At 34.6% G+C, this 15,211-nt stretch overlaps 1 protein-coding gene across 5 annotated transcripts in view; it reads left to right on the top strand.

Moving 5' to 3' along the window:
* LOC109833849 (GPI ethanolamine phosphate transferase 3) overlaps window positions 1-14,465 on the top strand; it is a 16,116-nt gene extending 1,651 nt beyond the window's left edge. For 3 of the 5 annotated variants that reach the window (XM_020401715.1, XM_020401787.1, XM_020401859.1), the window contains 17 exons: window positions 2,413-2,502; window positions 2,633-2,752; window positions 2,827-2,910; window positions 3,522-3,599; window positions 3,834-3,959; window positions 4,025-4,114; window positions 5,216-5,251; window positions 5,345-5,400; window positions 7,407-7,554; window positions 10,728-11,184; window positions 11,285-11,376; window positions 11,517-12,069; window positions 12,482-12,623; window positions 12,852-12,893; window positions 13,087-13,252; window positions 13,754-13,837; window positions 14,127-14,465. In XM_020401715.1, coding sequence (XP_020257304.1) covers window positions 2,413-2,502; window positions 2,633-2,752; window positions 2,827-2,910; window positions 3,522-3,599; window positions 3,834-3,959; window positions 4,025-4,114; window positions 5,216-5,251; window positions 5,345-5,400; window positions 7,407-7,554; window positions 10,728-11,184; window positions 11,285-11,376; window positions 11,517-12,069; window positions 12,482-12,623; window positions 12,852-12,893; window positions 13,087-13,252; window positions 13,754-13,837; window positions 14,127-14,222 — 2,460 coding nt within the window. In that variant the 3' untranslated portion in view covers window positions 14,223-14,465. Of the gene's footprint in view, window positions 1-2,309; window positions 2,503-2,627; window positions 2,753-2,826; window positions 2,911-3,521; window positions 3,600-3,833; window positions 3,960-4,024; window positions 4,115-5,215; window positions 5,252-5,344; window positions 5,401-7,406; window positions 7,555-10,727; window positions 11,185-11,284; window positions 11,377-11,516; window positions 12,070-12,481; window positions 12,624-12,851; window positions 12,894-13,086; window positions 13,253-13,753; window positions 13,838-14,126 lie in introns of those variants that run through there. The other 2 variants (XM_020401986.1, XM_020401919.1) reach the window with 2 other exon arrangements.

Below are 15,211 nucleotides of genomic sequence, written 5' to 3'. Positions count from 1 at the left end.
AGACCCCCAAGTACAAACTAAAGAAGGAAAAACAAAAGAATATCAACCCATAACAAGAAAGGCATTTATTGGAAATCTCTACACCTGGTTAATGTGCAAAAACTTTTGTTTTTTTGTCTTACATGATTGTTGGAGTTGAGGTTTCGATTATCTGCATTGTTGAGCATGAGAACGTAGATCTCGAAATTTGGCATTCATGGAACTTAGTTACCTGAGATCTTATTGTTCATAAATATGATCATGCACACAATTTTTAGTTGTTGTCTTAAAGTGGTCATTTTGATTCCAAATGCTGAATCCTTCACCGACTTGATGTTAATTGCCTCTCAGTAAATAACTGATACATAGTGTGTAACATGCGTATCTAGTGCAATTTTTAGTTTGATGTGCTAAGGCGTACGATGTTAATGATGTTATATTGTTTAATGATTTGAAATGAAATTGTTTATGCTATTATCATCAGTGCCAAATGCATTTGTTTATCTGAAGTTTGGACAGTTTTTGAAATTATCCTAAAGGGGAGGGGGAATGAATATGGTATTTGCTAATCTAATCCGATATTAATGTCAAATTAAAACTTTATAAACTAATTATCCTTAACAATAGAATATGCACAATAATATAAGCAAGGATAAGCAATTTACAATAGGCGATATAAATAATGAGACAATAAGAGTACGCCACGCTAAACGCAAACACAAACAAATGATCACGAAGTTCGGCCGACCCACGACCTACGTCTCCGCTCCTCACCCTCGAAGAGAATCTCCACTAACTCAAAATCAACTACACAATCGGTTTTCCAAGTTCACCGAAAACTTTTACAACTCGCACAATTGTTAATACACAACACACTTCTCTAAGTGTTGGTCTAGCCCGTGTCACCTTTCTCAAGTGCTCGAAATTACTTCTCCCTATGATTTACTACCGACATCACTCCTCTTGGAATTGACTCCGTCTCTCACCAACCACTCCTTTAAGTGTCATTGTGTATTACAATGTGATCTTAACAATTAAGCACAATAAAAATTGTTTGTTGTCTATTACAAAGATGAGAACTAAGTGTAAGCTCACTCAATCACACACATAACCAAATTATACAATATGTGAAAAATACTTTAAGCTCAAGTGCTTGTGTGTGAAAATGATAAGTAATAATGAAACTAAACTCAAATTAATCTAGCGAATAAATATAATAATTAAAATATGAACAAGCTAGATAAAAGGAGTTTAGAAAACTTCTCAAACAAAGAGATGTAGATGGTTGAGGATGAGCTCCTCAATATTGAAAATCAAATCATTCTCTTTGTGAAACCATCTTCACATCAACAAACTTGAGAAAACTCTTGAAAACTTTAAACAAACTTCCCAAAACTTAATTTTAAACTTTTCTTAGCTATTTTAAAGTGTTGAGGGCTGAGGGGTATTTATATGTTCTCAAAACAACAACCCAAAGCCAAAGAAAACAGACACAATCCTAAAAAATCGGATTCTAAAAAACTAGCCGTTAGCTGCAACGGGTACAATGTCGGTCGACCGATGGTCAAAGATCGGTCGACCGAAGGGTGCTTATCGGTCGACTAATACATATGTTTCGGTTAACTGATAACCCTGAGAACAAAACTGCTGAAAAATATTTTCTGGCCGGTTGATCGGTGCATCACGTTCTAAAAAACTGATACTTGATATTTCAGAAATTTGACTTTTAAAATACAATTAAAAATAACAAATAAATTCCAAAAATGGTAAACTTTTGGAAAATGTTTATAAACATGAAAACAAACATGTTTGAGAAGAAATTTTTGAATTTTCATTTACCGTTTCTGAAAACTCATTATTTTACAAAAGTGTTAGAAATACGAGTTTGTAATTGCTTGTTTTTGACACAATGACTATATGCAAGTTTGGAAAACTATTTGAGTGGATTAATGGACTTGATAAGAGATACGAAACATTGTTGTTAAGTCAATAATCCAAAAACTTAATATATTCTTAAAAACGTGCATGTGTATGAATTGGGCTTATAAGTATAATGCACAAAGTATAAACCTAAGCTATTTTACCCTAGCTAATGGTCTTCGTTTGAGCTCGATCTTGGTGACGGATGAAGCGATGTTGAATCTTGATATTAGTTGTGACGACTTCATTACAAAATCATTCAACCTCCAAGAATATCTTCGTTATGCTCAAATAAGTCCTGATTGCATATAATATAAAAACACAAACACTAGAAACAAGATTAGAAATTGTTTGTTATTCATCAAAACAAGATTAGAGAAGTAAGCTCACACCCGAGTCCTAACAGTTCTGACTCACGATCTATTTTTCTCGACATGTTTTTTTATGTATTTGATTTTCTCATCTGACGTATTGATCGTCTCTAAGGCTCTTTAGTTTTGTACATGCTCATAGGGGTTAACTACTGGTGGACTTCCTACATTTATAGACATTGGTAACAGTTTTGGAGCTCCAGCAATTATTGAAGATAATTTGTTATATCAGGTTTGTCCTTTTCATATGTTCCCTAAGCCATGTGTGACACAAATTGAGGAATCAAATATTACTTAAAGCTGTTCAAATTGTTTCTTCTGTGCTTATTCTGATATTCTGGGTATTTTCTATTCTAGAACAGTTGTCTAAAAATGGAAAGAGAGTGCTGATGATGGGGGATGATACATGGATGCAGTTGTTTCCTGATCACTTTGAAAGATCATATCCTTATCCTTCTTTTAATGTTAAAGATCTCGATACGGTATTTTTTTATCTGTCATGATCATGTCGTACTTAACCTTTTTCTGCAATTATTCATGTTTGCTCTTGTGGTAGGTGGATAATGGCTGTGTTGAGCACTTGTTGCCATCATTGCAAAATGAAGATTGGGATGTACTTATTGCACATTTTCTTGGCATGGTTAGTTGTTTTTTTTCACATTTCTCATGCTATACTTGGTAGAGTACATGAATATTTTCTGGTTTTGTGACATATGGATGGTAATTTATTATATTCGCCTACATGGCATATGCTCTTGCTATTTCATACTCTAGGAGATTGCACAAGCTTTAAGTGCATATCTGTAAGGTAAGGTTAATATCTTCCAACTGTCCTGTTAGGATCTTGGTCAGCCCTTGCATTATTGAATATTTTCCTCGATCAGGAAACTGGTAACAATTTAAGATAGTTGATCTTAGGTTGACAACCTTTCCTAAAATGTCAACAAATCTTCATACCCTTTTTTGTGTCATAGCTGACCACACTTCCACAAAAATGTTTAGCTGATGATGAGACTGAATTTGTTGATGCTTATATCTTTAACAGTTGGCTGACATCAAATTTGATTAGATTTGGTCTTCTATTACATCATTATTCATAATGGCCTAGCTGAAATACTTGAAATGAATGTCTGTTGTTGTTTCTTTGTCATTCCGAACTGTGAAATTGTTTGATTATTGCTTATCAGTTTATTACTTTATTAACTGAGTTTTCTAATAATTATCAGTTCTCATGATCCCTACTGCTTATAGGATCATGCGGGACATATCTTTAGTGTTGACTCTACTCCAATGGTCCAAAAGCTGGAGCAGTACAACAACATTTTGGAGGTAGAATCTTGTAGAATTCCTTCTGTTTTGAGTATGACACTTACATATGTAATTTTCCATCACACTTTTATTTATCCCAAGGATTATTTTCGTTGATATACAGCACCCAACAACATCTGTCTTGATGCCTCCACCATATTTACTATGTCATTGTATTTGTGCATATCATTTAAAATTTCTTGCCATCTTTTTTTTTTAACGTAACAGCTCAAATAATTCTTGCTGAGCTTTTAGGAGGTTATTGAAGTCATGAGGAGCCAGTCTGGACCTGGTGGTCTCCATGAAAACACTTTGCTACTCGTGATGGGGGATCATGGACAAACCATAAGTGGTGATCATGGCGGAGGCACTGCAGAAGAGGTATTCTTTTTATGCCTTTGGCACAGATGTTTGTTTTTAAGCTAATAGGATCACATACCCTGCAGATTGAGACATCCCTTTTTGCAATGAGCATGAGGGCTCCTCCTGATGCAGTGTTATCTGTCCTTGATGCGATTTTTTGCAAAGTGAATTTGGTACGTCATGTTTTTGTGACATTCTTTTTTATTTTTAATTTTGTGCCTAGTTGGATATAATAAATCAATCAAACTTGTTCCATGATCTTCATTATACATGCAATTGTTTCAGCCTAGAGTTACTTGGGAAGACTCTTCCCTTTTTTTTGGATATTTATTAGATAGTTGCATCAATTTGTAGCTAGTCAAATGAGGGTTTTTAAAAGAGCAATCATTTAAGTTTTGAACTACGCATCTACCCTCATTTGAATTCAAACATTCAAGCTGTCTCTATATAAAACTAGTTATTTTTTATACAACATTTCATTCTCATTGTTCTCAACCAGTGGGTAGTGATCTTGTTGGCAATCTTTTCTTAAAGTTCTAAGCTTGAGTACATTTTCCATTGTCACCTTATCAATAGAACTGCATTCAGCTATTGAATAGGACCTTAAAATTTGAAGGCTGATGGGAATAGTACCAAATTTAGGTTTGAAGAAAACCTGCCGTGAAGGTATTTAGTTGAGAGCATATTTTCTTCCAGGAAATGTGGAGTATATGGACAAAGGGACTTCTCCTAAAACCTAGCAGGCTATTGAGGGCTAGCGAACCCTATTTAGTCTTGCAATGAAGATCCTGAAAGAAGCAGCTGTCCAAAATTAAGCTGAGAAAAAATGTTGATGGCAGGAAAATAATAATTTCCTCATGTAATTATGTTCATCTCACACAGTGTAACTATTAAGGGGGGAAACAACTTAAAGTAAATCCTTAGTGCCTCAAGAATATCTTTGATGAGACTCTTCTTCTCTAGCTTCTTTTCTAAGCGCTCCCTTTTACTAGAAATTCCCATCCGGAAAATGCACCAAATTTCCATATATTTTTCTGGTTAAAGAAATGATGATGCTTTAGTTTTTTCGATTCTTCAACTTTTATAGATCTGACTACTCTATGAGATTTAAAGCTACTTAAGCAATTCTTTTTTTCTTAGTTTTTGGAGATCACAGTGGTGTAAGTATCTCATCTATATGATATTGATTGCTATTTGTCCCGGTTCTTGCTCAAGTCAAGTTGGTCTTTTTATGTGTAGCTTTTATTGATTTCCCCCTCACATTTCATATTTAGGCTGGCGAGAAGACATGCATCAGCTCCATCCAGCAGGTTTTTATCTAGCATACTTTCAAATTTCACCTGTTCCCTTCCTATCAAAATCCATGCTCCATCTTCTGTTAACATCATTTGTTTTTGGCGCAGCTTGATTTTGCAGCAACTGTGGCAGCTCTTCTTGGTATTCCTTTTCCCTTTGGAAGGTGCATTATACACATGTCCTAAGTGTCAAATGTGCTACTTATTAAAGATGTTTTCCTTCTGAAATTGATGAGTCTTAAGTAATAGGTACACATAAGAAACAGTTCTTTAGTCTTCTCGATAGTCTGCCTCCTTGGGTACCCATTTTGTAGTCCTTTAATGATCTATATAAGGGGTCTGGCTGGTTTGGGAAGCCTTTCCCAAAACTAGAACCACTATGAGCATGCTCTAACTTGTCTGACCTAAGCCCTTTAACCGACCTCATCTCTTTCTATTTTCCTGGATATAAATTGACAGACAAGTCGCCACACTTTTTGAAACATTCAAACATTGACGTCAAAGTTGTAATTATACACTATGTTTTTGTAGGGAGGATAATCAACATGTATATGTTCCTTGGATATGATATCCTTGGGCTGTTGGACTGGCACCATGCATTGGAAATTAATATGATCTCCGCAACAGAACACTTATCATCATACTTCTTCTTGACTCTTCTTCATGAGATTAAACTATACGATAAACAGGTGTCTGTGAGGGGAGCAACCAATGAATAACATTAGCCTATCATACAATAATGCTAATGATTGAGGTTCAATTTAATGTGTCATAAACTAGTTGGTGACACTAAACCTACTAAGCAGACGTTCCTGAAAACGTCAAGACTAAAGATTAATTAGGAAATGAATATTTTCGGAATGTCAGTGAATATCTTAACATGATGAGTCACCCTAAGTTAACTGGCTTGGCTTTAAGATTAATCTTGGGTTGTTTAACAGGACACATAGCAATTTTTGGGGAAGTATGGTAGGCAGTTAAAGTTGCTTCTTGTTAATTAATATTTAAGGAGTAAAGTGAAAAGTGGAGGACTAAAAAAGATCTGCTTCAACCAGACTTTAAATTTTGAGCGGGAAAAGAATTCCAATGAGGTGGGAGCAATCATATTCTGTAAATTGCACATAATGCATGATTTAGATTAAGTTATGTTGAAGATGGCTGTAAATACTATGATTATGGTTTAGTGCGAGCTACTGACTATTGACTAGTTAATGTTCATCTAGGACAATAATCTAGTAATTCAAGGCCCTGATCTTATGTGTTCTAACCTTTTAGGAGCAACGCTAACATCCTTGAGACAATAATCATACCAATATGATTGACATCAGTAAGAAGAATCAAGACATCAGCTCTAGTTAGAATTTAAATGAGAATAAGCAGTTAATAAAGTCTTGGTGAGCACATTATCCCAGATTATAAAGTAGCTCTACCTTGCTTGCGTTACATGAACGTGAGTCATGGATGGTTCCAGTACCACTTGTAGTATTACATGAACAGGTTTCTCAATCCGTGAAGGAAAATATTCTCTTCCGCTTTTATGTTAATCCTACAATAAACTTGTATTTGTTTGGACATCTTTCATGCATATGTCACGACAAACAACGATATGAACAAAAACTATAAAGCTCCATACATGACCCTTTCATTTGATTAAATCCTGTAAAATATAATCTCCTTGGCTATGCTAACTACTGCAATCCTAATTTTCATTTCTTGCGAATCATCTTAATTGCTTTCCATCCATGTTTGATCTCTATTCCTCGTTGCTGTATTAAATACAAACCTATCATATTTCCTAGCTGTCACACATTATTGGCTTCCTTGCATGATTGAACCATCTTAATTGATCTGAGCAATCTCAACTGCTTACAAATGCACTCATTCCTTATCTTCCCTTTGCATAATGTCGCACAGTATTTTCAATTTTACTACTTGTTTATGGATGTTTGCAGTTACTTTAGTTTCTGTTACTCTAGCTCCTGACATCATAATTTAAATTAAGGCTGCTTTCAAGAAGACTACTGTATGAACAATACATTTTCTTATTTACAGTTTTCTGGCATGCCTCTAGAAATTTCAATTCTATTTTGGATATTTAATATTTTCAACTTTTCTTGTACAACACTAACATAGTGTCTCCCCTGATGGTCTCATTTTTTTCCTTCTGTAGCATTGGCCGTGTTAATCATGAGTTGTATGCATTAAGTGCTGGTACATGGGGTGGACAAAGGAATAGTGGTAAAAATTGTAATTCTCGGTCAAATTTGGAAGAATGGATGCAAAATTATGTTAATGCTCTCTGCGTTAATTCCTGGCAGGTAACACTTACGTCCTGCTCCTGCAATATACTAATGCCAATACTTGTAGGAGGAAGAGATGAATGAAAATGATGTATTTCAAATTGGAATGTGATCTGCCTCTCATTTAGTTTAAGATTAAACTATCTTGTCATTTAACTGAGAACTGTGAGATGTGATGCTGGCATAAAATTAAATTGATCTTCTACTTAGTAATAGCACCGGATTTAAGATTAGTAAGAAACTAAGAATATAGACCTCCTTTATTCTAATCAATCTAGGGAAAAGGTTCACTGATACATATGCCACCAATATTGACCAAGTTGAGATAACACATTATTAATCCAGCTTGCCATGAAGTTGGAGAAGTTCTGCTGAATTTAATACACGGGAAAGAGGAAATGGGTAGGAAGTGCTTGCTGTATTGCTAGACAACATCCGGTTTAAGTGTTCAACTGTCTATCTCCATCTACAGTAACTGTGGCTATAAAACTAGTAGATGTATTTCATTAAAGTCATTTCTTTGAAAGTAAAAACTATAATATTGCTCCTTACTTTTTCATGTCGTCATTTATCTTATCATATACATCAACAACATGCCTGCAGTTCTCCATTCTTTTATTCATTATTGCAGCACATTACTCGAACGTTGATTGCGAATCATTGCTCTGTGTTTTCTACAGTTGTGAAAATCTCAGCATTTAAAGGCAACATGCGAGGTCAAGGCAACAAGGTCCTTTGTTGCTTGAGGAGAGAGAGTGGGAGACATTAGAAAAGGAGACTGCCAGTGTGAACCTTGCCAGTAATATTCTCATAAATAAAGCATAGTTAAACACTATTAATAAATCACAACAAAATCATAACAAGACAGACTGATCATAACCAAATTTCTGAATTCAGAAACTGATAATTAAGCCAAATCATCCAAATAAAGGAGTAAGTATTAAGTGCTAATACTAGCTAGTAACTTCTATGTAAGATAATTTAAGCGATAAAGTTTGAACTTTCAGGTTTCAACATGTGATATGTTGTCAAAATGATATAAAAAAATTTGACAATAAATATCACCGAAAAGAGAAAAACAAAAAGAACAAATTTTACCCTACCAGTTGTTGCAAACAGACGAGAGAAAAATAAAAGAAAGGGGAGAGAATTGAATGTTCATAGAGGATGCTGTTGGTTATCTTTTGAAGCTTTTAAGCTAGATTAGCTTTTTGGCTTTTATGGCAAAAATGTTATAACAACTGGGTGAGTAGAGAACTTATTTACTTGGTCAAACTTAGCTTATTTAGGTGAGAGCTTATAAGCTCATAAGTTCGAGGAATCCCAACGTTTTCAATCAATACTTAAAAATTAGCTTATTTGTTGTGTTACCAAATGCTTAGATATGAATAAGTCAGCTTATAAGCTACTTTGACCAAAAGATAAGCCCTCCCGAACAACCTCATCATCTTTAAAATACACCCTAAAATGCGTTTTGATAATACGTCTCTCATATTTTAATAGCCCCCCCCCCCCCCCTCCCCCCGGGCCGGCTCGGTATAAAATCTACGCTGATTTTTATGCATGAGGCGAGCGCCTGAGCACCACAAGTGCTTGCTTTTATAACCTTCAAGCTAGTGACATTGCTAGACACTAAGATATAAATTTGTCGCATTGCATCTGAGGCGCTTAGACATGGCACTTTTAAAACAAGAGAAAAGCCATCAAACCTTGATGGTTTATTGAACTTAAACATTTTAATTTGTTCGGGTGCTCCAGCCTTTACAGAAAAGGTGAGTTGAAGTATTTGTCTATTTCTAGATGCAACAAGGTTCCTAGCTGTAGGCATAGAAGAAATTTCATTTTAGAGATGTTAGGTAGAGTGTTTAATGTGGTATCAAAATGTCCGGTAAAGACTAAGGGCTAGTTTGGTATTGCGGGCTTATGATAAGTTGCTTATATAAGTAGCTTATAGAAACACCTTATATAAGCTGATGAAAATAAATGTTTGGTAATCTTATATAATAAGTCATTTGCAAAAGCAGTAAGGTGTTTGGTAAAATTGTGCTTAAGTATCGTTATAAGTGAATGACAAAAATAAACATCACTTTAACTATCAAAATAAGCAAGATGATTTTAGAATAGATAAAAGTAATAACGTCAAGAACTAAAAGATAAATATCGTATTAAAACATATATGTTTGAATTTGATATATATTTTAATTTTAGAACACTTGTCATGCACTTCTTGGACGTGTATCCTACATTTGACATCCATTTGTTGAAACTCGTTAGACGTTGATTGGTTTTGTTTCAGTCCGTACCAAAGTTCAAAACTATGAATTAGTTGTTTAGGCGTATAGTCAAAAAACGAGTAGTTTCCATAATCATCAACATTCTAAAAGACACTTAGAAATGTGATAGGAAATTTAATTCTAATAACACATGAATTGAAAAACAATAGTGATCTTATGTCAATTATTAGTTTCAATACATGTCTGTCTCTGTGTGTGTGTGTAGTTGTGTCCCTGTAACCTACCTTCTACAATTTAACCGTATCCTGCACCCGTACCCAACACCATGCGACTTAGGTGAAGCACTCTAAATAAAGCAATGCCAAACTGGCCCTAAATAGTTTTATTTATAGCGAGTGTGAATTGTTTTATACCAATTTATTTTTCTGATACTACTATGTTTTGATAATAGTCTTTTTGTTTAATATCTTTAAGTGAATTGAAATAAACATGTCCTATCAAATTCACTCTAGTTCTTATTTAAAATGATGAGAAATTGGACCTTTACGTTGTGAATCTATTGATACAACCCTGAGGATCTGGCATTTATAATTGAGTAGGAAATTTGGATACCATACTTCGAGGTCTATAAAACAGCATGAGCCAGTAATTCTTTTCGTTTTAACAGTATGCATGCATTGTTTCTGAGCTGGTGGGTTTTTTTTGTAGTACTTTCTTAAATGAATGATCCAGTTTCTCTTTTGTGGTTCAATATAAATTTTTCTTCGTCGCTTCAACTATTCCTATGTGCTAAAATTTTCCTACATGCAAGCACCTATAATTCTTTCAGAAGAATTACATTATTTTCTAGACTTTTTCCTGTGAATGTGTAAGTTCTGCCCAATATCCTACTTTGCTTTATTGACTATCTTTTCTTCTCTCTTTGCATGTTCTAATACTACAGTGGCTGTATCTCAGGTGAAAAGATATATTGACATCTATTCGGTGACTTCTGTTATCGGACTTCCTTCAGAAGACCTGTCTCACATAAGACAATTATACACGCATGCACAAGACAATTGGTCAAATATTACACGGTCTTCTTGCTTAGCTAAAAATGATATCCCTTATGAAGATCATGGCAGTCTAGTATCTACTCTCCAGAAGCAAATTGATGCATACTCAAAGTTTCTAGAAAGTGTTGCGACACTTGCTCGCTCAGCATGGACCGAGTTTGACCTGATACTAATGGGTGTTGGTCTCATTGTTATGCTGGCCTCTCTTTTTGTGCATCTCTTAGCCATTAGACGAGTTCATGTCCTCTGTCAGTCGTGTTATACGGCGCCTACTGTTTCATTTATCTCTTTAAGGTCAATTGTCGTCTATCTCTTGGTGCTAATGCGCGGAGCAAGTTTCCTCTCAAACAGTTACATATGTGAGTTAGACATTTCTTAATTTCTAAAATTTGCATGTATGCTTCTTGTCATCCTAAACCTTTTTCTTGTTTCTCACGAATACGTGTTTTATGAAATCAGTGGCAGAAGGTATCGTAGCTAACTTCCTTTTGGCTACTACTGGTATCCTTAATTTGTCGTGCTCAATAGCTGATGGTAAATTTGCAATAGAAGTGAGTACAAGTTCTTTGCTTCTCTAAATGTCTGCTGCTTTTTAGAATGCTTTGAATTGATGCACTTCTTATAGGAATTATCATATAATCTAGTTTCTTGGTGCATTTTGTGAAGTTGATTCTCTTGTGATATTATGCAGGAACTTTTGTTTCTTTTTATAAATATCATTCTTAGGCTTGGCATTGAATTTGGGATTTCAAAACAGACTGCTGGATCAACATCTTTGAGTTTCCATTTCCTAAGTATTCTTCCTATTGATAAAGATCACCCTGTTTTGATTGGATTGTTGGAGATCTTTCCAATCTTTATTCTATTCGTGGTGGCATTTGTGATGTTTAAGTGTTCTTCTACTCTACCTTGTCGGAGATGTATAAAGTTCTGCTTTGTAGGAACTGTTCTAAGTTATATTCTCATAGCAGTACACTGGGTCTCAGAAAGTAATGTGGTGAATGTTTATCCAGAGCTTCAAGATTTTGGAAAAAATATTGCCCCTCGGCTGGTTTATGCTATTGGATTTGGGTTGCTGGTACTATTAGTGCTTTCTCAGATCTTCTACCAGAAAGCGACAGTTTCAGATTCCACTGAAAAGTTAGCTCCTGCAACCGCAGCCATGGTTTCTGCATGGAGCTCTGCTATTTTGATTCTTTTGGGAAAGCGAGGTTCATTTGTTGCTTTAATCTGCATTGGTGGAGGTAGTCTCTCATCACTAAATTCATAGATTAATACTTGGTTTTCTATGTGCTACATAACTATCAAATCTGATGAGTGAAATTAGAAACAATTTACTCTGCGATTTAGTTAAGTAGGTGGTTAGGATTTACTTGGTTCTTACTATCTTCTTATTGAACTTTTACAGGATTTCTGGTCATCTTGTACTTTTATATTTTGTATCCAGGTGTTTGTTAATTTATTAATCAACTTGAGGGGACTTCCGTCTAAATCTTTGCTTTAAAACACATGAACTAGAACTTTATATAGTGCTGGAGCATAATCCATCTTCACATAATGTCTTGTTACCAGTCTACAAAATAATCTTTTTTTCTTCTTTTGATATCAAACTTTCTTAGTTAAATGTGTTGAACTGGATTCATTCTCATTTGGCAGCATGGTGTATCATAAAGTCACAAAAACCAGCTACAGGGAGAGACATCACAAAGGGCAATTCTGGAGTGTTCTTCACAGATCCCGTCAACATAACACAGTGGAGCCTTCTTGCAGTTTGTTTATTTTTTTACACTGGACACTGGTAACTTTGCTATCTTTTTAAGTAAACATTTTACTTTTTAGAGATTGTATCAGTTGAATAGGTTCTAGGCGACTTCTTGTAAAGTACATTTCCAGATTTCCAGAATTAAAGTTAATTAATCTTCTTGCAGTTTGTATACATATTTGTTATACACATACAGTTGCAATATGTTTCTGCAATCAACTATATATATTTATACCGTGCGATTTCATCATGTATGTTTTGCAGGTGTGCTTTTGATGGTCTGCGTTATGGTGCAGCATTTATCGGGTGAGTTGTCCTATTTCCAATTGTTGAACTACATGAAAGCTTGAACATCATATAATTTTTGGTTACTGGATCCTTTGTTGTCTATGAAATTCCTAATTTAAACTCAGCTTTATGCCCCCTACCTGAAGACTAATGGTCTTCAATTTACATTTAGCGATGATGAAATTATATGACTATCCTTTGTGTTCTTCAGGTTTGAACATTTTAACATCATTCGTCAAGGTCTTCTACTTGTGATTGATACATTTGGCGTATCTTTCATTCTTCCTATTTTGGGCCTACCATTTCTTGTTGGTCACCCACATCAGAGCACAAGGGAAGATCGGGCAAAGGATGTCCCTTTCTTTAATCTGACCAAGGTGCTAACCTTTATCTGACATACTACTTACTTTTCAGCAACATATAGCTACCCTTGTATATATTCAGAAGTTGCATATTTAAAAATATACACTTGTAGAGGCATCCATTTTTTATATTTAGACTTTTGACTTAGTTGGATAGTTGATCTTTTCATGTTCTTATAGTTGTTGGTGTATTTCTATTACTATGCTGAACAACTGAGCATAACTTCAGTTCTCTGCCAATTAATTACAATTCTTAAACGACATGACTGATTTTATTTCTGCATCTTGTTCTTAGTTGGTATTAGGTCATTACTCCACAGAAAATATCCCAGGCCATTAATTTCCACCGCAAAAGAAAAGTTAAATTTTATTGATAAAGTGTATAATGGAGAAACTGCTTCAATTATTTCCTTTTATCTTTATTAGTTTGCTTCCACTAATAATGCACACACAATTACCTTTCAGCTTATTAATTTAAATCAGACTAACTTGCATGATTTAACTTCTTTGTTTAAGGTTTTCTTGAGTTATGGGCTGATAACAGCAGTTACAACTACTTTTACTATCATATGTGTTACAATCCAAAGGCGGCATTTAATGGTGAGTTACTTTGACATTCATTATTTTTATCTGATTTTTTGATAGCATTTATCAACTTGTATCAATGGATAAAGCCATTTTACTGGATGGATTAAGTTATAACAGTAGTTCGAAACAGGTCATTGCTTCTTGTATTTCATTGAAAAAGTGCCTTCTCCTTCTAAAAATGCCATGCATCAACATTACTAGAAGAAGAAAGGGAAATTTTTTTGACACGTACACATTTGTCATTTGGTTTGTTGTTTTTGTTTACCGGTGCTTCATCTTTTTTCTGTTCTTTTTCTGGCAGGTGTGGGGATTATTTGCACCAAAATATGTTTTTGATGTGCTGGGTCTCCTCCTTACTGATGTTTTGATCTGTTGTGCATCTTTGCTCTACTACTGAGGCAGTATTGATATACGCTGGTAGTTTACCTTGTGGATTTTAGTTGTTAATTTGTTGATTAAAATCTTTACAGAATGTTCGAGGCTTTGATTCATTGGCTTCTCTGTATATGAATTTTTTTTATCAATGCTCACTATAAGATAGAGCTACTAATGGATTCAATGTATCATTCATAGAAGATACAGCTACTAAGGGGCTGTTTGGTTCGTTTTTTAACTCGGCGGAAAAGTTTTACACCGGCTCCATATCAGATTTTTCGTGGCCACGTAGGATATATGCTTTCTGTCGGTTTTTTTTCTCGTCTTTGGTTTGCTAGGGTTGAAGAAGGGAAACTCCGTAAAAATCGCCGTCGCATCAGATTTTTTTCTCTCCCCCAATTCCTTCCTTAACCTTGAGAAATTGATGAAAATTGCAACCACTTAGTTTTTTGTTATATAAACAAAAGTTTTTTTTTCCATGCGAACCAAACACAAGAAAAATAAATACATTGGTTTTTCACCTTTTTTTTGCGATATATGACAAAAGTTTTTTTTTCCATGCGAATCAAACACAAGAAAAATAAATACATTGGTTTTTTTTTTTTTTTTTTTTGCGAACCAAAGCGAAATAATCTATTTCTTGAAAAAGTTTGAAAAACTCAAAACTTGTGTTTTTGTACATGGAAATGCATTTCGCTATATCTATGAAACGAACCAAAGAGCCCCTAAATGAAAATTTTCTTTATTTCCTTTAATGAGGTTTTACTTTATTCGTTTTCACTCATAAATGCTGTTCTGATTTGCTTCTTGCGTAGGGCTTTAGCCTTTCGCTCTAGTTGCCTGTTTGATTCTAAACCTTGTGCATAGGTTATGGGCTAAATAGAGAAGCATGTTTTTTTGGACTAAAGGATGAAAAAAAGAGTTTCATATTTGTCGAATTTAGGCCCTACAAACTACTCTTCCATGAGTTTTTAGTGAAAAAGTATTTTCAATAGAGAGATTTAATCAAGC

Source organism: Asparagus officinalis, chromosome 1, assembly GCF_001876935.1.
Source record: "Asparagus officinalis chromosome 1, Aspof.V1, whole genome shotgun sequence".
NCBI lineage: Eukaryota > Viridiplantae > Streptophyta > Magnoliopsida > Asparagales > Asparagaceae > Asparagus > Asparagus officinalis.
This window is presented reverse-complemented; position numbering and strand designations above follow the sequence as displayed.